A 26,271-nucleotide genomic window follows, 5' to 3' on the forward strand; every position below is an offset into this window, starting at 1 on the left:
TTTTCTGTTAATTAAACAGGCTTGTTTTTTATTTAAAGTGTTGATGATGTAGCGAAAATAGATTAATTCAGAAACGATTTATTTTTAAAATAAATGGGCAGACAGTTATCGAACTATTCTATTTGGATAAATGAATTTTGGCTTTTATGACTCTTCCTATTTTGAAACCTGATTTCGATATTCGCGGTGGTCAGAGCACAGATTGCCCATTATTTATCTTTGTGCTTAATTTCAAACAAACAAATCCTATTTGAAGATATTAAGCATGACGTGACACATTGACTTTTCAAGAAGTTAGAATTATAATTTCTTTATTATTGCAGTTGTAAAAGGGATTGGGTGATAATTTGAAATTGATATTTTACTTTTTAACCAATACTAAAGGGCTTATTTTTGCATTATCTGATGGTAATTTGATTTATATTTGAATTTGTGTTGTTACTGAAATAGTTCGTGTTACATATCTTTATTAAAACATTCTTTATGTATTGTAGACATGGTTCTATTCTGTATTTTTATTCTTGTATTTATTTTTTGGGCTTGATTATCATTTTTTGTTAAATACTTTTATATTTAAATTTTCTAAAATTAATATATTCAGCTTTCTTTTTTCTGTGTTCATTGTATATTTTAATAAGCTGATACGTTTTATTGAAGTTAATTTATTTTCTTCCATTATAGTAGTACTATGCTTCACTATAATTTTTGTTATCAAGGGTCTTTGCTAACTGTGTGCATTTTATTTATTATTTTTCTCAGTGTGGATTTCTGTACATGGAAAGAGGACCTCCCAGAGAAGGTTCTGTCCTTTAAGTTCACCTCTTCTGGGTTCTGAACATTCACCAATGTGCTTGCCGGGAGTGGCGATCCGTGAAGAGAAGAATAGTATCTTGGTGGTCGAGGGTCCAACTTCAGCACCATATTGATCTTGAATTCCTGTAGACTGGTGACCTTGGGGTAGCACCCCAGGATCAATCAGCTGGTTCTTTTGGGCTAGGGTCAATCTAGTACCATTATTGGACGTTCTCAACAGGTACTGTGGACTTTGTGTGTGATGGTGGTATTTTGATATAGTGTTTACAAAACCTTGGCATTGCTGCCAAGTCTTTTGATTTTGTCTCTGTAGCGCTTCCCCCAGAGGTGGATAGGGTCAGTGGACATGGAACTTTTCTCTTTCTTATGATTTCTCTGGTTGGGTAGCTTTGCTGGTCGTCTAGTACGTGCCCTTCATATCTGTACTACTAGCCACTCTACCTGAAGCTGTGACAATTCACCTCGTTGGCAGATTTAAGTGACAAGGAGCCTCGTTGCATTTACTGTGATGGTTCCCATCCTTTCTTTTCTGTTTTTGTTCAAATGGATCGAGGAAAAAGAGGCACATTGCTTGAGGAATGTTAGAAACATCTCCTATTTTGAGGCATGGAAAATTTTATCTTCCACACTGATAGACATATGCTGCTGGTCTCTGTTTTACCACCTCGGTGAGTGTGCAGACTGACATTTCCTTGCCTCCTGAAGAGCTTTTTCCTCTTATCTTCAGAGTTTGATGTCCTCTATGAAAAAAGAGATTTGGCAGGTTCTTGTCAATTCCTGTCTCTGTTCCTGCATCTGTTTCTAGTAGGTGCTTGGATCCCTCTCAATTAGTTCCGAGGTGCAAAATCGTGATATCGTCGCGCTCACAGTAGGTAGATTCGCCATCTTCTGACAGAGATTTTTCCACTTGACATTGAGCAGAATCCATGAACGTTGGCAGACCTCTGCCTTCTAAAGAGATATAGCGTGGTTGCAAACCAAAGGGCTTTCTGCCCTAATCTTCTACTAAATAGCAATTGCCATACTGATACAAGAAATCTGTCAAGGCTCACGTTACAACTTGGACGATATTAAGACCCTGATTAATTCATACCGTCTAGTCTCTTTCTCCTTACAGGAAACTTTCCTCCATCCTGCCAGTACCATCACTCGTTGGCAGTTTCCCTCTATAGGAAAAACAGGGTGTGTGATGGTCGAACCCATGGTTGGGTGGCTTTGCTGGTCGTCTGGTATGTGCCCTTCATATCTGTGCTACTAGCCACTCTACCTGAAGCTGTGACAATTCACCTTTCTTTTGGTAGTTCTTATTTGTTCCATCTACCTGGCTTTTGGTTGTTTTCAACTGGATATTATATTACCCTCGCTATTATATTACCCTTTTCTAAGCCTTGGAGAATCCCAAGATTCTAGCAAACTATCGACTTACTGCGTTGTTTATTTTTGAATTTCGTGCAAAGCTACCCCGAGGACTATCTGCACTAGCTGACCCTAATTTAACAGTTTAAGACTAGAGGGAAGGCAACTAGTCATCACCACCCAACGACAACTCTTGGGCTACTCTTTTACTAAAGAACAGTCACATTATAATGTACCCACAGTCATATTTGGTGGGACAGGGATTCAAACCCGCGATCTTCGGATTACTAGTTGAGCGCCTTAACCATTTGACCATCTTTTTTCCAGTAAACAAATAAAGAGTATAAAATACATAGTGTAATTTATTATCTTAACTATTTCAACATTTACTTTTTACCATTTATATGTTTCATCATTTCGAAAACAGCAACGAAATTCTTTTTCAAGGTATTGTGGTACTCACACATTATTAATACTAAAAGAATTAAACAACATTAAAGTGAGTCAGTGATACATAATTCTGCAGTCACACTAATGCCAAGCTAAGTTAGTTTGCCAGTTGCCTTTAACATTGGAAGGAAATTTTTAGCCAATCAAAACCCGCCTCTTAGGGCAGATGATATCGTAGCGCGCAAATTTAACGCGCTTGTCCGCCATAGTTCTGTCGTCGTGAGATGTAGTGAAGATACGGTTATTTTTGTTAAAATCACAGACTCATTTGTTGTGTGGTTTAGTACTTAATGTCTGGAAGAAAAGTCTAGTCATGCGTAAAGCTTCATACACACGGTAAGTAAACTCATGTGGTAAAAGTAAAATAAATATAAGTTTTGAAATGTTTGATGTACTCGACCGGTAATGTAGCCGAAGTAACTCGTCGTAGTTTATCGCTAACCGCAATTTTGTATAAGGTTAGAAAACAAGAAAAGCAGCTTTGGTGCAGAGTATAACATTAAAAGTTACATTGTAACACAAATAATTTTATTTACTATTTTGTTTATTCATTGGCGTCAATATTCGAGTTAACTTTAGCTGTTACAATATTAGTATGATACTTTACCTTAAAGTCATCCTAATTATAGTTATAATAAGTCGTAGGCCTGACTGTTATTACTATTATTTGTAGAGTATCGAAGCAGGTGCTGAGATTGGGTAGGGAACTTAGGTATAACCGAGCGTGTAATGTAAGGAAGGTATCACCGCTTCATCTCTGGTAATGGTAATAATCGTAATATACAGGTTCTAGTATTACCAAAGTATGAAGCAAAGTTTAGTTAGGCGAATACTCTTACTGTTAATAGTAGACTACTGCGTAGTTATTTGTTCATTATGGATTTATAGTTACCATATAAATTATAATTCTTTATAATTCAACATTTTGAATACCATGGAATTTGACTAATTTGTGTACAACTAAGTAAAATTATTCCTCTTATGTTTTACTTCTACGTGAAGTTAAAGTTCTACTAAATAATATGGGTACACGCAACAGGCAAGCTAACGTTTACACAAGTTAAAGAGATGTTGCAGAAAAATTAGTTTGTTATTAACTTTTAACTACTACTGACAAAAGTAGTTCAACATTGATAAGGTTTTGTATATTTCTGTGCTTTGCACAGAATTAACGATATTGAGTAATAACAATATACAAACTATTGTTTTACAAAGTTTTTCAATTATAATTCAAATATACTCGAATCAGAAGCACCGATTTTTAATCATGTGGCACGTGTTGGAAGATCAAAATTTATTGTCTTGTTAATTGGAAACCTTAAGTTAAAAGACAAAACGTTTTATAGAGGTTGTTGGAGTTTATAACACTACGGAATTTAAAACTTCTGAAAGCAAATTATTTTAGTTAGATTTTGTACAAGTATTTTTAGAAGTAGAATAGATTAAGTTACTCTTTTTTTTTTTTTCGTGAATTTGAAGCAGACTTAATATTAACAGTCTTGAATGTGTGAAAAATAAGGCAAAAAGATTAAGCCATGTTTTACGTTACTTCGAGTTCTAACAGATTTAGGCTGATTGTGATTCATCATATTGAAAGTTGTAAAACTGAATTGTGATCGTGGTTAGATTTGTATAAACTTCTATAGCAACTTTAAGATAAGTGCAGGCTGGCCAAGTTTTAAATATAGTAAAATTCGTGTGTTTGTTTATTTCAAAGTAACTTATCTAAAAGGTATGAATTAGTTAATATGGCTGAAGTAGATCATTTCGACAGTGTTGAAGAGATCGAAGATTTGAATCTAAACGTTTCTGATTTTGACTTTGAAAATGCGAAGAAAGTGGGGCATGATCATTCGGGGTAAGCCATTATATTGAAATATAATTCTAATAACGTAAAATGGCATTTTTTTTGGTTTTAGTAAAAAGTGTATGTAATTAAAGAGTATTATTACGTTGAACCAGATTTATTGTTCAGATAATGAACTTTTTACAAAATATTGTTTTTTTAAATGGATTTTCCCATCTTAGTACAAAGAAAAATATTTTTCAGTGCAACTTTGCTTATGCAAATTTCATTTTACCAGTAATAATTCGATTTTTGAAAACGTTTGAAATTCGTGACACTGTCACCTGCTGGCTGCTAGTGTACATGTACTATGTACATTTTTGTTGGCTTAGAGCAGATGGTATGAGGGCATTGTTGATTCATCAATTTTTAGTTAATAGATCTTCCTAGTCTCACAAGTTTGTTTAAGTATGGTACTAACAGAATATATAATCAACATGACATGAACAGTTATGGCCGCTTGACGATTTAATTTTAATAAAATAAATGGCTTTGTTTAAAGTTCTCAATAATTTAGTAAAGCTGAGTTGTGTATAATTAATTAAATTGTTCTTTTAGAAAAAAAATATTAATGTTTTTGTAATAAACTATCAGGTTAACCTTTAAGTAATGTTCGATTTTAGGTTCAGAGAAAGAGAAACGATTTCAAATGCTTTTAATGTTATTTAATCAATAATTTATGTTCCACGATTATTATTAATTACTTCATGCCAATGATTCTCAAGCTTCTGAATGCTGCTTCTATAAAATTCTTGGAGTTTGGAGGAAGAGAGTGTAGAGAGAGTAGTTCTGACATCTTCATGTTTTCCAAGCTCTTTTCCATGAAGACAGTTATGCAAACTTTGGAATAGATAATAATCAGATGGAGCAAGGTCTGGAGAATAAGGAGGATGTGGAAGTTTTTTTCAATCTAGCTCTTCAGTCTTTGCAAATGTGATTGTGCATTATCCTGGTGTAACACAACACCTTTACGATTGATCAAAGTAGGCCTCTTTTCTTTAAGTGCAACATTCAAACGCTCTAACTGTTGACAATAGAAGTTTGATGTAATTGTTACATTAAGTGGCAGTAACTCAAAGTGGATCACACCAACAAGATGCCACCAAATGCTTAACAAGACTTTCCTAGGGTGGAGGCCCATTTTGGGCTGTGCTTCACCCAGGTTACCTGCAGTGAGCCATTGTTTACAGTGTTCAACATTTTTACAAAATATCCATTTTTCATCTCCAGTTACTAACCTGTCCAAAAAAAGGTGAGTTAGATTCATGAGAGTGCAGAGAAGTGCAAATGTTCACTCTTGCTCTAAGGTTGGCTTCTGTCAAATCATGGGGGACACATTTTCCAAGTTTTGACACTTTTCCAAACTGTTGCAGATGGCAGTGAACTGTTGAATGAGTTGAATTAAACTTCTGTGCTAGTTCTTTAACTGTTACAGCACAATATTCATCAAGTGCAGCCAGCAGCAAGTCGTCATTAAATTCAACAGGATGATCTAAACGTGGCACGTCACTTGAGGTGTAATCATATGATGTGAACTTCTGAAATCACCTTCGACATTTTCTTTCATTGAGAGACTCTACACCATAAACACCCTGAATGTTTCGTGTAGTTTCTCCTGCACTATTGCCTTTTTTAAACTCATAAAGCAAACTATATACCTATTGTGCTCCTCAAACACATCCATCTTCATAAAGGTTTATTTGATTAATGATCTGAAAAAGTGGAGTTTGGTTAGTTTCTTTCATTTGTTTGAACATTTTTATACAAGTCCTACTGTATATTTTAGTCATTAAAGCCTTCTACAAAGACAATGATGATGCACTTTCTGTATTAAATTTTCAGACATTGCTTATGGGATGACTTGATACAATGATTGAATTATTAAGTTTTGTTTTAAGTGTAAAATTATAGTTTCATAAGATCAACCTTCTGTTTTATATGGTTACTGTACATTTTGACTTTTGAAAGTTTTAAATATCAAATATTGGTATACTGAGAAAAATAAATGGTTTTTCAGATTAAAATTGTTTAGTATTTTAGTTTTAGTAAAAATAACAAAATACAGCATGATGTAAATTGTATTACAATCACATATGCATGTAAAGAATTGTTTGTATATTTCATAGTCTTTGCAAGCATAGCAGTAGCTCCAGTGAAGATGACTCCGACGATTCCTTAAGTGATACTTCAGAGTCACAGATTGGAATGGGGCGTTGCTCATCTGCACAGAAGCATATCAATAAAGGACGTTGGTCAAAAGATGAGGTGATATAACTATCACGATATAATTTTTTAAAATCTAGAAATATAAATTATGCATTATTATATGTAATTTTATAACTAGTTTACAGAAAATTGATTGGATGTTAAATTGGTAAGATGATTTTTTTTTTAAATTGGAAGTTCATTGTAAGTTTACTCTTATTTTTTACTTGAGAATTTAGCATAGAATTTTACATAAATTCTCTTACAATATTAAAATTATTTTTTTTGTATTATATGGTGGTATCCATATACTGTGATTTGTGACTAATTATGTAAATAATGAAAATTCATGCACACAAGTATATAGTACATATTTGAGTAACTAACATAGAAATGGAAAAAAGTGTTTTGAGACTGCATTATCTGAACCCTCAAGTTATACACTTGTTTGTGTGTCATTCACTTCTAAAGGATGTTTAAATATTGTACCACACAGAATAGCTTCAGCCTTTGCTTGTTATGACTTAGTATAAAGAACTGAGAGAAAACATTCTGTGAAATCATTTATTTTCTGTATAAAATGCATAGAACTCCTGTAACTAACAAAGTAACAGATTCCTGAATAAATTTGTGTATAAACAATCCAGAGGAATTTTGTTTTAAAAGTCAATGTTTATATGAGTCCACTGGTAGTTCTATGGTTAAAAAGAAAGCTATTTTAATGGAAAGTTAATGTGCCATCTTAGAAAAAAAAAATTTATTCAGCACTTCACATCTCAAGTTTCCCTTACCAACAATACATAATTTTTTATAATTATGGATTTTAATTTTTAGTTAATTGAAAATGCCTAAAATGTGTAAAGAATACAGGTATGTTTAAATGTGTTTATTTTTTGCTCTGTCATGTTAATTATCTGAAAGGGAAAGTTTAGATTTTTTTTGTCAGAGAAAGCACCTTTCTTTTTGTTCTGCATATTTGGATGCATATCACTTTTTTTTAACTGTTCAGGATAAGGCTACCAATTAAATAATGCATATAAGTTTGTTATGTATAAAGATTTACAGCTTGTATAAAAGATTTTTGTATCAGCACTCACTGTTTACGTATTTTACAGTTGCAGAACATACAATATTCACAATGAATGTGATTGTTAAGCCTAATTATATAACTGTTGGATACAATTAATAAAATTTTTTTTTATTCCATACTTGGCAGTAGTAGACTTCTGTTTTAAATGCAGTATTTTTGAAACAGTTAAATACTAAGTCATTAATGTAAGATTATGATTCATCCTAATTTTGAACACAAACTTTTGCATTATGTTTTAATATAATTTAAAGCTACTATTCAATACAAAGCTCCATAAAAAAACATGGGGCAGTTGTAACTAAATATGCCAATTATAAAGCAGGTTGCAACATTTTTTCTGCATACTGTTAAGTATGTTCACAGAGCATGATTAACAGCTAAACCCACACTTGTATAAAAGTTGACAGCAAGGCTTTGTGTTATTATCCAATGTCTAATTACATGTATTAAATTTCAATGATAGAACTTGAGTTTGAGTATTAATCTTTAATATTGTGCATTGAATATAAAAGTGTATGTAATTTCTGACTTTTATAATAATATAAATTAGTTTGTGTGCACCATGAATTTATTATTTGTAATAACTAAAATGCCTTGTTGAAGGTTGCTTTTATTCTTCGGGAAAGACAAGGAAAGGTGCTCTTTATGACTGAAGGACTTTTGTCATGTAGATAAAAAGTAAACACTGATTTTAAACTCTGGGAAATACTTTATTTTAAATAACTTTCATATTATACAGGATGAAAAGTTAAAGATTTTGGTTGAAAAACATGGTTCTGATGATTGGATGTACATTGCAAACTTTTTTCCTGATCGAAATGAGTTACAGTGTCAACAACGATGGCAGAAAGTTGTGAGTCCTGATTTAATAAAGGGACCATGGACGAAGGAGGTTGGTAAATGAAGTATATTTATGAAGGTTTATTTAAAGATTTAGTTTGTTTTTTAAAATAGATTTTATGAATCAGTTATCACAGTTATCAGATGTCTGCTTTAGAAAATTATAAATTATTTGTGACATTATAGATTGAGTTGTTTTTTTGTTTTTTTTCCTCTCTATTTGAAATGTAATGGTCCTTGTTACGTGTAAAGAACTGTAATTACGTTTCCCATTAAACTTTGTTGGATAAACATGTTTTATTCACATCATTTCTAGTTGTTGCTAGTAAAAACAAACAAGGTAAAAATCTGAACTTTGAAAGTCTGGTTACAAGTACTCGGTCACCTTGCACAATGTAGTAGATATATTGAAATTAATGCAGTGGTATTATTACATTGCTTTTGTGTAGAGCAGGAGCCCAGTGAAATTTGACTGCCAGCTTTGGGGAGAATATGTAATGTAATAAGTTACAAAAAAAACAAACAAACAAACAAATATTTATCTGTACAAAGAGATTAGCAAAGCATGTTATACACTGTTCTCAATAAATTGAGCTTTTAATGGCATTGTGTTTGCTGTTAAATAAAAGCAAAAGCCTAAAAGTTACATCCTACTTTTGTGTATGTTTTATGGGGTGAGGACAGGGGACACATTATTCTAGCATTTTGTCCCTTGGACGAGTAGTTTTCATTATTTCCATACTAAGCAAAATGTAAGTTGTTGTTTTTTCTTTTCTTTTTTTCTAAAAATTGATTTTGCCAGTGTGTTTTAAGAACTGTACAGCTGTAAAATATTTGTGTTGTGATGATTTAGAAATTGAGTTGTTTAATTAAACAAAAGATAAATTGAATGTAGAAATCTAAACATTGTCCATAGCCAGGCTAAATTCCATTCAAAATATAAACAGAATGTATCAGTATCACACAGTTGTACATGACTTTGTAAACTTATTTTCATTATTACTTTTTTCTTCTATAAAATTAGTGGAACTTAAAAGGCAAAAAAATTGTTAAAATTATTGGTTTATGGGAAAACTATAAACTTGTACACCTAATCTTAAAATGGTAAAAGGGAGAAAAAGGCTTACTTATATATGTAATGTGGAAACAAATCATAGAATAGATAGATGAATAAACACATGATGCTAAAATAAAAGTTTTTTCATGCTTGTATTTTTGTTTGTTTGTAGAATTAATATATATATAAGAATGCACTTCATAAATGTGTTTTTATTGCCTCAGCAGTTGTGAGATTCTTTGATTGAGGTTAAGGTATCGCAATAACTAATGAAATATTACTATATAGTAGAATTACTTATTTGATTGTCTTGAAATAAAGTACAACTTTTTTAACCATTAAATAAAAATATTTATTTTATGAACAGTTTAGTTCATCTGCAAAATAAATGGAATTGAAAAAATATTAGTGTTTTTCAACAAATGGATATCAGAGGTACTTCTTTGACTATTACATTAATAAAATATCCAGCAACACAAGCTTGCCAGATCAGATGAATAACGGTATATTTATTAGCTTACACATCTTCATAAAGTTTCAGTCCAAAGATCAGTTGCTATACAGCAAGGGTAAAATTTTGTATGAGAATAAACCTACATTAAGGCTTTTGAAAATTGTTCCTAGTGTTCAAAACTGACATTACAAGTCAACACTTCAAGATGCAATAAAAAATTCAGATCCTTGAACATTGAAAATACATAGTTTTTTTTAATTTAATAAGTAATAATAAAAAAATATATTACTATAAAAAGAAGTCCAAACATTTTGGTATGATGTAACATCTAGGAAATGTTTTTGGCACTTCTCAACTTTTGTTTGTAGGTCAGTATTTTGACTTCAAAGCAAAATAAGTCTTAAGTATAAGTGAAACCTAAAATGTTAAACAAAATTGTACCAGTCAGTACATTCGTACTGTAAAAGAAATAGATAAAATCTTTTTTTTTTTTTAAGTGTAATCTTTGCTTTTGTTAGTTCTGTGAACCAGTTTAAATTACTATTAACTTGAAACTGGAACTCCTAACAAGGGACTATGTACGTAAACCCGTCATCATGAATTAGATTTGGTAGTGAAAGTGGAGAAGTGTGTAATTCGGATTGGGTAGCAGAACCTCAAGAAATATTGGAAGGGATTTGTTACAAGACAGAAGTTAGGTGGGAAACCTTGATAATGTTTATATATATCCATCTGTGAGGGGTAACAATTTATAAAGTATAAGATTAAAGCTCTACCCAGTTTTCTGTAAAACTCAACAAATAATGATCATTGAAATAATAGTTTTTAATGTTATGCCCATACTTTGTCATTACATCAACAGAATTGATTGACTTAAAACTTTACCTGTTTACTTCAAAGACACATGCTATGTTAACCTTATTTTATGTCTGGAATAATTTATTTTTTAGTTTAATACATGCCTTTTGAAAAATGGTATTTTCTCACAATGGCATTGTTATAATGATAAAAATGACATCTTCCAAGCATGAGAGATTGCATGCAGAATGGTTAAATGTTCACTGCCTGTGTGATGACTTTTTATTGTGTTGTATGTATAACGAATGTGTTTGAAGGTAAATGCTATTGAAAAATTTAAGTGTGTATTCTGTAGATGTGAATCCTGCAGTCGTGTCGTCTATACTGAAGCCTGCAAGATAGCCTTAGAACCCAAGACCGTAACCCATCAATAGATATTCCCAGCAACCAATTAGAAACCGTCATAGAATTCACCATGATGAAGACAAACTTCATGTTCAAAAACCACAACTATATACAGACAAATGGCCTGAACATGAGCAATCCAGTATCATCAGTTCTAGCCAATATTTTTATGACACAAGTTGAAACACAAGCAATTAACACAGCATTACATCCACTGCTATACTGGTAGAGATATGTAGATGACACAATTGCAGGATTCACATCTACAGAACACACACTTTTTTTTTCAGTCACATTAACTCTATACATCCCAACATTAACCTCACATGTGAACAGGAAGAAAGCAATCAAATATTTCTTTACCTCTGTTACAAGAACTGATACACAATTTAAAACAGAAATCCAATTTAAAATGGGAATCCACTGAAAAATCACCAATACTGGACTATATATTCCTTGGGGCTCAGCACATGAAACAAAACAAAAACTCAACATACTAAGAAACCAAATAAACACAGCCATAAAACAATGCTCACAAGATAAAATTAATGATGAATTAGACAAAATAAAACAATACTTCATCAACATCAACAAGTTTCCTCCACAGACTGTAGAAAACATTATACGCACACATCTAGACAGAAAGCAAAATCAACCAACAAAAGTAAATATACCCCATGATTTAAAAAAATCACGAAATCATATACTGCTGCATACCATCTATTCCCGACATCAGCAGAAAAATACCCAGCAATACCCAATAAAGTGTGGTTTTATATTGTTATTTGATTTTTTGTATCTAATTTATTGCTTAATAAATTTATTATTATTATTATATTTGGCAAAAATTAGTAACAAAATATGACATTCCAGTAAACACCAAATTTATTCAAAAACCAGGTATAAAACAAAAAGCCATACTATGTAAAAACTACACTGACAAACACAACACCAACATTATTTATAAAATACAATGTGATAACTGCCACGACTTCTGTATTGGAGAAACAAGTAGAAAAATGGAAACCAGATTCAAAGAATCAAAAAGTCACCACACGTTTTCAAACACTGCAAATCAAATAAACACAACACAAGATAACCATAGTAAACACCCAAATACTAAATAAAGAAACAAACAAATGCAAAATTAAAGAAGCCTTACTTATACAACAACTCAAGTCCAAAATAAACCAATACAAAGGAACACCTTTATACCTATATTAATAAATAAAATCCAACATCTAAGCATTCCCTCTACATTCCTACACTCAGTTACACAACCCCCTTCAAACATGTGGTCAGTTATCTTTCTTTCTTTGTGAACCTGACGATGACCAAAGAAAGTCAACTTTGTTCACTCTTCTTCATAGAGCTTTCTCTACCCATACCAGTCGTTTTATACATACTGGGTGGCCCATAAGTCCCTACCCATCCATATATCTTATGTACCCAGTGTATCTGTGTGCTGTCTCTCATTCTCGCTGCATAATATTATGCGACGCCATGTTCTGTGAGACATTTTCCTCAACATGGGCTTACATCGGACATATTTCTCTGAAAAAAAAAGAAACATATTTATAATACATGTGTAATTGAATGTAACATAATAACATATGGATAGGTAGGGACTTACGGGCCACCCTGTATATAGTTTTCTCTACAAGTGTATTTTCTCCTCATCACAGATTATTAATTCATGGAGGAGTGAAATCTTTAAACATGATGTAATTTAAGAAAAATAAAAGATTTTATACATACATATTATAATTTTGGCTTTTTCATATTAAAATATTCCACTGTGAGTTCCAAATCGGAAGTACATGAATATAACATTTTAAATCTTTTGTCCACCACATGTTGCTGCTTAACATGCTTGTTGTTTAGTATGAAAATGCATTACCTGTACTAAATATAAAACAAACTAGTGCATCCAAATTATTACTTTGTATAGAGTATAATAATGTGATAAAAACAAATAGGAAGGTGAGGCTCAAGTTATTAGTGTACTACATTGAAGAGCTGGAGCTTATTTTTTGTGAAACATGGCAACAGCGAAAGACATTTTTCTCTGTACTTTGGGGCCATGGATGCATTTTAAATGTCAGTCAGGAATCTCACTATTCAATAAGACAAGAGCCATTCAGGAATTGGCAGTGAGTCCCACTGAAAATGTCTTCTGACTGGCCAAACGGTTCAAAAGTAAAGACGGCGAAGGCAAATTGCCTGTGAGTTGTTTTACATGATTATCGAAAAACAAATAATCATAAGACTCCTGACAGAGCTGACAAATTGTTTTACAAGACTTGAATGTGCATATGATTGGGTTAATCGTGAGTTAAAAGAGGAAAATATCTGCAGTCGATAGTGATTTTGGATGCTAATTTAAAAAAGTAAAGTTTTGGAGATGTGTGTGTGAGGCGTGTTTGAAATTTATAATTTATATACACTCAAAGTACAGTACATTGAAAAATAATTTCTTAAAGAAAATTAATTCATATAGGATTGAAGTCTTAAACCTGATGCAATTTAAGAAAAAAAAGTCAAAATTTTTATATATGACTGATCACATATCCTGGTATTTAATTACTAAAAGTAATAATATATATTATTTTAACTACAGTTATTGTTAAAACAAATATTTTACAATAATAATCTTGTTTTATATAGTGTATTATTTTTAGTGATTGAAAAACAAGTATTTTGACTTATGTACTATATTATGCAGCAGTAGTGTTACATATTTTTGATAGAGTATTTTATGAAATTTTGTTTTACAAACTTAAATGGCAAAATGTGTAAAATTTGTTTAAATTACTTCTGAAAAAAATCCATATTTTATTGAAGTATTCATATATTTTTATGATCCTTGTGTCATCATCTGGCCATTCCCATGACAAGTTCTGCACCTATAAAATTTTGGAGTAATTTGCATGGCTCAGATAACCTGTTGTGCAGATTTGTGTTTGAAATAAAATATTTGATATTCCTCTTAGTATCAACTGTCTTGTTCATTAACATTTCTATTATTATTAACACAGTGCTGGTTTGCTTGGATGAAAATGGTCTTAACTTGTTTTGTTCTTATTTACATACTAATTTATTGGTATAAAGTCATTTCATGAAGAATTTATTCTCTTATTGCAACACAATTCAAATTTTCTACAAAATCATTGTCCAGCTAATTATTGTGACTACATCTAAACAAAGTAAAAGATTGGGCTGAATCAAGCCTATTTAGTTGAGGGAGTGTGTTCACATATTGGAGAGAAAGTACAAGCATTTTTTTTCAGTTAGGGGGAATCGGAGAGTAGACAAGGACGTGTAGAAGAAATAGAGAGGGAGAAAGAGCAGAGAGAGAGAAAACAAAGAAAGATTGGGCAGAGAAGCAAATGATGGCTCCACAAATTTTTAGAATTATCTTAATACAATTGCTCATGGATATAACGATTGTGATAAACTACCACATAGAGAAGAAATATAAATAATAGCCCTCTTGAAATTATCAAAAAATTAGCTGGCCTTTTCAACTTCAAATCAGTTGGTCATTCTGTTTGCTGAAGATTGCTATATTGGTCACTTTGGCTTCACTTGTTGGCATCTGAGGCCACAGTCACATAGCTTGAGTTAATTCCTGCACAATGTTTTTCCTCTACTTTGAGTTTGGAGTTTATAGCTTTAGAGATGTGGCTCTGCATAAGGAACAGACCTATATAGAGAGAGAGAGACTTGCACTTATTTGTATAGATAAATGGTTTTTCTTTCTAATGTAAATCAGTTATTGAACCTTTTGTTATTCATGCTAGTCATGGCTTAAATTTTAATGTCTCTAAACTATTAATCAGGTGCCTTAAGAAAAGTGCCATGATATTTGGGTCTGTTGATTTGATAAAAGTAGATAACAGGTACTGTCATTTAGCTGCCTCTCTTCAAGTTTTTTCACTAAAAATTAGGTCAGCTATGTGCAGGTATATTCTTGTGCAGTTTTGCACAAAACTTTGTGAACCACAAAAACTTTATATAATTCTGTACCATTGTACTTTTTCATTAACACTAACCTAGTTTTGTTAATATCTACATATATGAGGGTAATTCTGTGAAACAGTGAAATGACAAAACTTACCGATTAAACCATTATATCGTGGAAATTAATATGCCTCATTAAAAATTCTGTTGTCAATGTTTCCAATTGTTAATAGTTATCAGAAGTAGGAGATTCAGGAATGGATCTGACTGCTGTACTCTGTCAAGAGTGGTATGTCTTTCAGAGCCTTGATTACTTCCTCTTTTTTTTTTCTACCCCTAGGTACACTTGGGGTGATGAAAATGTTTTTCCAGAATTTCTGAAAAGCAACATAAATGATTTATGGAAACTTACCATCACACATGTTGCTTGAATTTTTTAGCACCACCCCACCCAGATTTTGTCAAAGAGAGAGGGAAGTTTGTAACATTATATTTATACCTGATCAGTTTACAGATCACACTTACCTGTGTTTTTAACATAAATAATATGCAGTTAATGTTATTGAATGTTGTGTAGTAACGGTTGGCTTTATAAGCATCGGCAAATTAGTTTGGTTTTAATAAAACTATGCTTGACATGGCAATTTAACATTCGTTGTAAAAATGAGTAAAATATCAAATGTATTCCTGAAACTGGTGTCTTGTTAAGAAAACAACTTGGGGAGATTATAGATATTTAAGCTTAATTACCTTGCAGTGGCCCAGCATGGTCAAGTGGTCAGGTCACTCGATTTGTAATCTGAAGGTTGTGAGTTCTAATCCATGCCCCACCAAACATGCTTGGTTTTTCAGCCATAGGGGTATTATAATGTGATGGTCAATCCCATTATTCATTTTAAAGAATAGTTCAAGAGTTGGCAGTGGGTAATAATGGCTAGGAGCCTTCCGTTTAAATTTTCACTGCTAAATTATGGACAACTAGGGCAAATAGCCTGTGTGTAGCTTTGTGTTAAATTAGAAAAACAGTCAAACATTATATTACAAGATTACTCACTGTAATGTTTATTAAATTATTAAGAATATAAAAAAGGACAATATAGAGATTTTCAGTTTTAGCTGTAAATCAGAAAGAAGTCCCCTGTTATTTCTGGTGGGGTTTAATGTTAAACATCTGGTTTCGATATACGTGTATCTTTGTTCACAACTTAAATAAGTGGTGTTAAAAGTGGAGTCAAATTTTCTTCTTAAAGGAACTGGCATTATACAGATGTACTGTATGGTAAACATTTTAAACATGGGGTTAGATTGTTACTGTTATTTTGAACTTGTTGAGTCTACACCTCATGTGGGCTATTTTGTAGGTTACATTTAGGAGAGATCACGTCAAGACACTTTAAAACACTTAAGAGTTTACCCAGTCCCAAGCTTTGGGCTATTTTTCATTTGGCTAACTTGTTGAAGTGTTTTTCTGTGTTTACTTGTAAAATTATTTTGTTTCTTTCAAGAATTAGTAGACTAATAATAATAATAATAATAATAAACTTTCTTATTACAGAAAGTTGAAGGAAAAAACTGTCTTATTGCAGAAGTAAGATAGTTTCAGTATTTTCGTCATCTCATAAAAGTTTATTAATGACACAATGGGTTGAAGCTTTCTTTTCTATATTGGGTATTAAAAAAAACATGATCTGTTCAAGCATATGTACAATTTTAAACTAGGCCTACCTAAACTGTAGATTGTATTCACATAAAATGAATGCATTAAATTTTAGAAGATTCCTTTTTTTTTTTTTTTTTGTTGAGCATAAATAAAAAGGTATTTGTTTTGTTTTTTTTATCAGAGTTACTTACTTTTCCAAAAAATTCACACAAGTTTTAGTTTATATGTAAAACAGTTTTTTACACTATTTTTTGTGTTAATATAGATTATACTTTTGAAATAACTGCAGTTATAAAGTTGAATGGATACTTGTGTATGACATATAGTATGGGAAAGTGTTGTCAATAGCATAGGATGAGATATTTTCCTTAACTGAAGAACTTTATGAAAGGTGTGGTAGATTTTATGTTATAATTGTTTATGTTGTCAGAAAGGATGTAGCAGTTGAAAGTAGTGGTGATAGAATTGTACAGTTTCTGTATTACTGTTTCCAGATTTTATAAGAATTTACCAATTTTGATTCCTTATGCCTTTTCACAAACTGTTTCACCTGTAGTTTGCACAGTTTATCCAACGAACTGTTTAAAATACCAATAAAGACTTCACAACCATCCCGTGTATGAATTAGTTTCTCTTTGTGTCTGGTTTATGAAATTTTTTTAATATTTAAGACTAATATAAAAAAAAATACTTATAAACTTGGCACATGAGTATAATATTTTAAGCAATATTTTTAATGTTTTAACTTAGATGTTAGCTAGGGTATGCATGACATTTAGGTCAAGAACTTTAATAAAAATAATCCTAGAAACTTTTTCCTTAATAAAAATGTTACAAGTTACAAGTCATTTATGATTTGTTAGTTGTTACTTGGGAGAATATTGAGCAGCTATTCAGTAAGAGTTAGTGCTTTTGTAAGCTAATTAATTAGTTAGCATGTTTAATCCATCATGTAAACTGTTGTTAAATGTTATTGTATTAGGTCTACAGTAGTTTCAGAGTTTATGTTAAACTTTTATTTGTGAACTTTAACCTACAACCTACATTAATGTGAATGTAGTGTAGAGAAAATGTTATTGGAAAAAACAAGCCATTACACAAACTGAATTTTGCATTCTTTTTACCAAAGAATTAAACAAAAAAGTTCTAGAGAGAGAAAACACATTACAGTACTTGTGTCAGAATTGTATTATTTTGATGAAAATACAAAGAACTAACTATATTTAAAGACTCCAATTGTTGTAGATGATGACAACATACATAACAAGTAAAGGTTAAACAATGCTAGAAGTAATGAAACAAATAATCAAATGTATGCTGGGTCAGTTCATTGAACATACCCAATCATCAGAGAAGGATTGTTGGCTGTAATTCCAAGTTTCTGTATCTACAAGCTTTTAGTAAAATGTACAAGTCTGTACACAAAAAAATTAGTTGTGTTACAAATGTATTTGTTCTCAAGGTAAGTCAACCTGACTTAAACCCTGACAGGTTGAAGTGAGATGATGGTAGTGTAGATGATAGTATACATATTTGTCCATTTTGCAGTGTGCATATTACCTTTATATACTCTCTGGAACATCTGAAATGCATATTATAGTTTTGCTGTATGTTGCATCTCTTCCATGAACTATCATTTACCCAATCAGCAATGTAGGGTAAAATGAACAGTTAATAACTCTGACATCAAATATGAAATACCATCTTGAATGGTACTTTGTTAATGGTTGTGGCATACCCACTTTAACCTCCAACTCTTCAACAGGGTTAGAAGTTTGTGAAGAAAAAAAAAGACATCTAATTCAAACATAAAACTATAGCTTTTAGAATGAACCAATACTTAAAGTAGTTAATGTTTCACAACTGTCATCAATACACTGAAATGAAGGGAAGTAGTTGGGGCATCATGGAAGGGAATAGTTTCCTATGTAACAACTGAATGTTTAGGTGGAAGGTCAAAAATAGAAGTTGAAATTGTAGCATACATTTTTAAAATGTGCAAGATAAGTTTTGTTCTAATCTGAATGTATGAATGAAAAACAAGAGAAAGTATAATTCTGGTATGCATAATTTGCTGTATGTTGTTTTAGGCATATAAAATTTCTGGTAATGTGATTGGTAAGTTAGGGCTTGTGAGGTAATTAGATATTTCACCCTGGATTTGTTTCAGTCTCTTGCATTGCATTTGAGCATGTGGGAAAAGTGTGCCAGGTTTTCATTCTTTACTGTTGAATAATTTCAGGAAGATGAAAAGGTAGTTGAGTTAGTTAAAAAATATGGCCCGAAAAAATGGACTCTTATTGCAAAGCACCTGAGGGGACGAATTGGCAAACAGTGTCGAGAGAGGTATAGTTGTGAAAACTTTGTATATATTTTTTTCATAAATGATTGGAAATTTTGTCTTTTGAGATGGATGGTTTAAATAGGCTTATTATTCAGTAGTTACCTTTTATATCTTTTCAGTTTCACTTGTTTTAAGAAAATTCTTGTGTTTATATTTTAGAGAAATTAGAAATCCTTACATTTATTTTATAAGTTTGTCTACAAACAGTTTTGGTAAAATTTATTATTTTGTACTTTTAAACATATTTGTAGTAAAGATGAACAAATCATATTTAATACTAAGTCATATACATTAGGTCAATATTTTTTTTTGTAATTAGGCCCAAATATCATGATCTGCTTCTTGTAATTTAATACTTTTAACTCAAAAGGCAAATGGTTTGTTTTAAATTGGATTTTTTAGGAGTATATTATAGTTTAGCCTAGAAGCTTTACTATCAGGGTTTTAGCAAAAAACTAACTATTCAGATAGCGTGAATCCACGTAGAGTTTGGAATATTTGTAATCTGTTTCAATATTCATTCTTTTTCTGATTAAATATGAAAGATAAAAATGTTTTTATTGGTTTTCAAACAAGGTAGTGGCCTTTTTTCTTAAATCTTAAATAAACTTTGTAATTAAAAATATCTGTGAAATACTTAGTATATATTTGTAGACTAAAATAATATAACATTCCAGCTTATAAACACTAATATGTAATAACTTATACAGTGTAAACACTTTTTACAAGCTGACAAACTATGATTATAATTAATTATATTTGTCACAAAACATTATGTTAGCCATATTATGTTTTTACAGAACATTTTTGAGGTTTTCAAGATTTAGAAGCATGTATGATATTAACAGTAGTATTTCAGCCACATTGTTTGACACATCCATTGCCAATGATGCATTTTGCTCATTCAATAGCTCTTCAGATTGACTAAAATTCATTGTATCATGGTAATGGCTGTGAAACTTTCTATAGGCTATTTCCTACTATAACAGTTGTTACAAATTCTTCTAATTCTTGAAATTCTCCAAGGGATTAGAGCAAGAATATAGTGTTAAACATAATAAGCCTTACATAATGTCTAATGACAAGTATAATATATTTAGTAATTGTAATTCAACTGTAATGAATGTAAGTTTTACAAATAAGATGAATTAAGTCTGCATCATATTTATTAAGATTGCTTCCTGAAAGCTATGCTGAATAATGGTACATAGTTTTTTCTTTTACATGTTTTGCTGTAAGTACTGTTTAAGTAAAATTATTTTGTAGCATGCTATATTTTATTATTTAGATGTTTATATTGTTGTTTAACCAAAGGGAGATTAGAGGTAGTGTAATAGGCATGACTTTATTACCAGAATCTACTTTGAAAGTTTAGGAAATGAGTAGTGTGAAACAATTTAAGTTATGCTAACGAATATGATAGTTGGTTATTCAGTTAGTAAGTATGTCAGTTTTTTAGTTAATCTGAACCTGTTAGCTCATTTTTATGAATATGGAGTTTGGTCTAAACATGTAAGGTGAAGTTACAAGGATAGAAATGAAATTACATTTACTTGAGAGAATGTTGTTGGAAGATTACATTATTTCATGTAAAGTTGCTTTGCCTCATGAATTGTTTTTTTAATTTTTTATTTAATCCATGCAATATGTTTATTTTTGTTGGTCATAACTAAAGGAATATGGATGGACCCGTGCATTCCCAGTTGAGAAAAAAACTAATAAAATTAAATTCAAGTGAAGTTAAATTCCTTAGGAATGCAGGGATGTAATATTTTGATCCTTGAGTTTGGAACTGATTTGGTATGAAATTTGTATGTTAGAGTGTACTTGAATATAGTCCTTTCTGGCAGATATGAAACTAACTTATAGATCTCACAGTTGAAGAATTAAATGCTTTTATTATCATTAAGTAGACTGCACTTTGCATCATAAAATCCTCCCATAATATTTGGTAGAAAGTATTACAACAGAATTGTTAATATTTCAAAGGGATAATTTTCTGTATTACTGTAGTTAAAATTTCCATACATCATTGATACAATGCATTTAATTTAAAATTTTAATCACATCTATGTTTAATTTCTCTTTGTCACAACATCGTAATTATTGTTAAAGTTTTGTCAACCTTGTGTGTGAGTTTTAATATTAATTGTATTGAAGTTATGAGAAACTTTCTTTGTAAGTAGTTTAATGAACTGCAAAAAAGCCACGTGACATCCATGTCTTTTGAAATTGAATGTGATTGAAATGTTTATAAATGTTCAGTGAAGCAGTTCTCAAACTTTAGTAAACCAAGGACTCCTTTCACTTCAACTTTTTTTTGCAGACTCCCAAAACTATTCATATATTTTATTTGAAAAACAAGGTTTTGTGTGCATGAAAATATATGTTCCAAATATGCTTTAATTCATATAAATTTAATTTCACAAAAATGTTTTTTATTCTAGAAATCATATTTAAAAAAATTTATTTTATTAAAATTTTGGTTATAATTTGTGGTCCTCCTGGAATACCTTCTTGGACTTCAGTTTGAGAAATGCTGTTTCAGTAGTTAGCATTATTTTGCTTAATGACACCTAGAGCTTAAATGCATGTGGAAGTGCAGATTGTTTATGAGTTAGAAATGTTTATTCTATGCATAATTTACACATAATTTCTATGTTAGGAAAACTACCAATATTAATAAAATTATTTGTAGATTTCACAGACTTTATTTAAAAAAACAAACTGTTATTCTTTCAAACTGAAAATGTGGTGCATTTTTACTTTTGTGAGAGTGATGAAGAAAATTTAAAATTTTAACATCAAAATCTTCTATAAAGATTTTTTTAATTAAAATTTATGTGAAAGAAATTTGCACTGACCTGTTTGTAAGGTTTACATTCATTACTGAAAATAAGTTAGACTGTTAACCTTAATTTAGTCTTGTTTTTACAAGCTGGAGTTTAAGAAAAGTTTATTGTGTAATAGTTTGAGTAAATATCTAAACTAGATTACTTTTCAAAGAAAACTGTCCATTTTCATCATGTATACAATTTCTGCTGTCTCAACTAAACAGTTCACCTTATTTTATAATAAGAAGGGAGTCAAAAGCAGGATGATGACAATAGTTATATATAAAGTTTTGTATACTGATTGAGTTTTCATATTTTTCACTTTAAACTGATAATTAGATTATTTGCATGAATAAGTTGATTAATTTATGGTAATATATTGCTGTATTATAACCACTTTTTTAAAACAATAAATAGAATAGATGTTTTTTTTTTATTATATTCTTTCCAGATGGCATAATCATTTGAACCCATCTATTAAAAAGTCAAAATGGACTGATGGTGAGGAAACTATTATATTTCATGCACACAAACTGTTTGGAAACCAGTGGGCTAAAATTGCCAAATTACTGCCTGGGAGGTTAGTGTTTATTCAGATATTGCTATCAACTAAAAAAATGAAGTGTAATGTTTTAGAAACTTTCAGTAAGTATTTCATGAATAAATTGTAATAGTATAATAAATTGCTATTCTGTATTTTAATAACTAAAGATAAAACAAAAAACAATATATTCCACACAGTTGGAGTTATAAACAAAGTAATATTGTGTAGGTTTATTTATTTTTTCCAACATTCCTCAGTTTCAGGTGTTCTCGTGTACAATGAAAAACAATTATTTTTTATATTTAGAAATTATCTTAACTGCGACTTTTATGAATGAACACTTTCTGAGCAATATTTTTATATAATTAATAATTGAAACTGTTGGTACTTGAGGAAATTTTATAATCACAGAAGTAAGGACAACAAATATCATATATCTCATTTATTACTAAAGTAAATGAAATATGTGAAATATAAAAGTATCTTTGTTTTTGTCAGTTTTGTTGTTATTTTCTGATTTGTTGATAAAACTGATTTCAGTAAGTGTTGGTATGTTTCACCAAATATTTTTTGTAAAATGTGTCAAGGCTGTTACTTGTATAAGGAGAAATATACAAGTATAATGTTGTAAGCTATATTTTCAATGTTGGGAGTCATTTATTTATTAGAGACAGCTGCATATGTCAATGTAATGATCAAGGATGTTTGCAAAATATCAAGAAATACAGCTACAGTTCAATATTAGTGAAGGAGTTAATGAGGAATGAATATGAAGTCAGTTGAGTATTTGTTGAGAATTGATTGAGTACTCAATGAGTTAGTTGAGTGTCAGAAGTTTAAATATTGGTTATCATGTATGTTAATTACTTAAACAGTTAGCATTTGTATTGGGTTGAGGAATAATTCGTGAGCGTTTTTTCAAGTTAAAAAAATATATTCATAAATTAAACGCTTTCGCAAAATATTTCATGTCATTTGGTAGATAATTTTTTGCTCTAATAGATGGTGTGTTTGATTTTCATATGTCTTTAATTTTTTCTTTCATTTTCAGCTCATTAAATGGAATGTCAAGTGGACAAAATCGAGCATTTTCGACACCATCTGCTTTTCGCATTTAATTTCTTGCAATTTCATTTAAAACAATGCATACTATATACCTAGGTATTACATGAAATAAAGTATCATAATAAATGTTTTGGGTGTAATGTGTTCATGCATTGAAGTATTGTATAGTCTTGCATGTAATGCTTAAATGAAATTATTTAAAAACGCTCACGAATTATTCCTCAACCTAATACAAGTAAGTTTATTTCTATGTTAGTATTATTATCAAAGTATTTCTGTTGAAAAATTATTTGTAAATTAGGCCCACAATAGTACAAGTGAATGTAGTCTGAGGCCAGAGGTACACCACTTGCAACATTAAGTAAGTTTGATTGAACTTCATTTATAACAACCTTTTGCTTACTTTCATTGAGCCACTCTTCTATCCAATTAGCTATCTTATTCCCCACATCTTTAGAGATAAGTTTCTCTACAAGCCTTTTATGTGTCCAATGTTTTCTGAAAATCCAAATACTCCAGATTAATACTCCTTTCCCTCATCTACATTTTTAAAGCATGTCAAGAGATTTGTAAGGCAAGAATTTCCTTGAGTGAAACCATGTTGACTATCAGATAGAATTCTCAACTTTGTTGAATGATTTTGAGAAGTATCTTTCATTAGACTTTCTAAAACTCGTGTAAGACTAACAGACATATAATTACTAGAACAACTTCTACTACCTCCTTTGAAGGTAGGAGTGACATTTGATTTCTAATTTGTTAGTACTTGTCCAGTATTCAAGGACTTGCAAAAATTGTAACAAGTGGCTCGCATATCTGGTTCTTGACCTCCTTTAAAACCCTTGGGGAAATATTATCTGGTCCAGGAGCCTTATCATTCTTTAAACTTCCTATTGTATTTTAACAAGCTCAGAATTTATGCAGTTGTCTTGTTCAACTTTGTTTTCATCTGTCATTTATGCAAGATAAGGAATACATACATCCTTTTGAATGTTTCAGTTGTTTGACCAACTTTTTTGTTCTCTATAATTCCAGTGAATTTAAATTTATTAAATTTGATACTTTTCTTTAATTTCATCTCTTATATCACTTGTCAGTCAACCTGTTTTTTTTACTTACAGCTACTCTTTTCTCTCTGTAAGGAATGTATTTGTTTTGAATATTGAAAAATGTTTCATTAAAATATTTCCACATTTGCTCATTGTAACTCAGCTGGCTGGGTCACAACAGATAATTTTTGTTGCATTTATTCAAATTTTACTCGTTCTTTTAAAATTCATAATAAAAATGTCATTATTCCTGATTTCCATATGCAGCAAACATCAAACCTAATACAGCAATGATCACTCCCGGGTGTTCGATTGTTTCCACCCTTTCAGAATTACTGTTCTGTGTTCTTTAGGCTTATATTTCATAGATTATGAACAATTAAGAGAGAGAATTGTCACTAGTTTTACATATATTAAGACTGATAGGATTAAAGCTGTTTTTGATATGTATAAACATACATAATTCCAGTAGCTTTAATTCTATCAGTCAATATACACAACATTTTGTGTATTTAAAAATGCTCTTCACACAAAATTTGTGCCTAAAAGTTTTTGTTGCATTAGGTTATACTTTATAAATTTTTACATAAAGGATTCAGCTTCAAAATAAAATCTGCACTTAAATTTATTTACACTCACACTTGTTCATTCCACCACTAGGATTCTTCCTTGAAAGGGAAAAGATCTTAACTAATGAAATTTAATACCATTTGTAAAGTCAGGTCTGGTATATTTTTTCTAGTAACTGTCCATTTTTGTAGAATTGTTATTATTCTTACTATTTTTGTATGTTTAATAGTTAGAAGAGTGTCCTTTTATATGTTTTGGTCCATTGCACTTTCTTGTTGTTTTATTCATTTAAAGTGTGTGTGTGTGTGTGTGTGTGTGTGTGTAAGAGATATAATATAAGACATGTAAAACGTTTTTAGTTTCTGGAATAACTAAGTGTGTGAATTAATTTTTAATGAGTAACATACTGAACTGAATAGTTAATTCAAAAATACAATAGCAGCAACTTTCATGGAAGGCGAACTCTGTCTACCACACCTGAATCAAGTTGGTTAAATGTGAAATTCAGTTTATAAACTGTGTGGATTTGTTATTCATATTTAAAATGATATTTTTAGTGCAATAATAGGATAACAAAAACTATAGCTTAACTTTAGTCTCAGTTTTTCTTGGATATGTGTGTGTATATTTATATATATCTGACAAATAGAAGTTGTTTTTTTTACAGGACAGATAATTCAATAAAAAACCACTGGAACTCAACTCTTAAGAAGAAGTTTGAAAAAGTAGAAGAAAAATCTTTGAAGGAAAATCCTCATTACAGGGGAAATATATCTAATGAAAATTTGATCAGTGAAGGTGTTCAAAAGGTAATTTTTTCATTTGGTTATGTAATTAAGTGTTTTGTTTGTATTTTTCAGGAATGTCTCTTAATAGTAAAAAAAAGTGTTGTTCATTTATTAAAACAGGCAAAAATATTTTTTAGATT

At 30.6% G+C, this 26,271-nt stretch overlaps 1 protein-coding gene across 3 annotated transcripts in view; it reads left to right on the plus strand.

Annotated features, from left to right (window-relative positions):
- The first annotated feature begins 2,704 nt into the window (after positions 1-2,704).
- The window catches only part of LOC143245076 (transcriptional activator Myb-like), a 53,870-nt gene continuing 30,303 nt past the window's right edge, over positions 2,705-26,271 (plus strand). Inside the window, exons 1-7 of one of the 3 annotated variants that reach the window (XM_076490901.1) lie at positions 2,705-2,955; positions 4,394-4,477; positions 6,592-6,730; positions 8,500-8,652; positions 19,180-19,283; positions 22,567-22,695; positions 26,011-26,152. In XM_076490901.1, coding sequence (XP_076347016.1) covers positions 2,933-2,955; positions 4,394-4,477; positions 6,592-6,730; positions 8,500-8,652; positions 19,180-19,283; positions 22,567-22,695; positions 26,011-26,152 — 774 coding nt within the window. In that variant the 5' untranslated portion in view covers positions 2,705-2,932. The remainder of the gene's footprint in view (positions 2,956-4,393; positions 4,478-6,591; positions 6,731-8,499; positions 8,653-19,179; positions 19,284-22,566; positions 22,696-26,010; positions 26,153-26,271) is intronic. The other 2 variants (XM_076490900.1, XM_076490902.1) reach the window with 2 other exon arrangements.

Source organism: Tachypleus tridentatus, chromosome 2 (assembly GCF_004210375.1).
Source record: "Tachypleus tridentatus isolate NWPU-2018 chromosome 2, ASM421037v1, whole genome shotgun sequence".
NCBI classification, from domain to species: domain Eukaryota; kingdom Metazoa; phylum Arthropoda; class Merostomata; order Xiphosura; family Limulidae; genus Tachypleus; species Tachypleus tridentatus.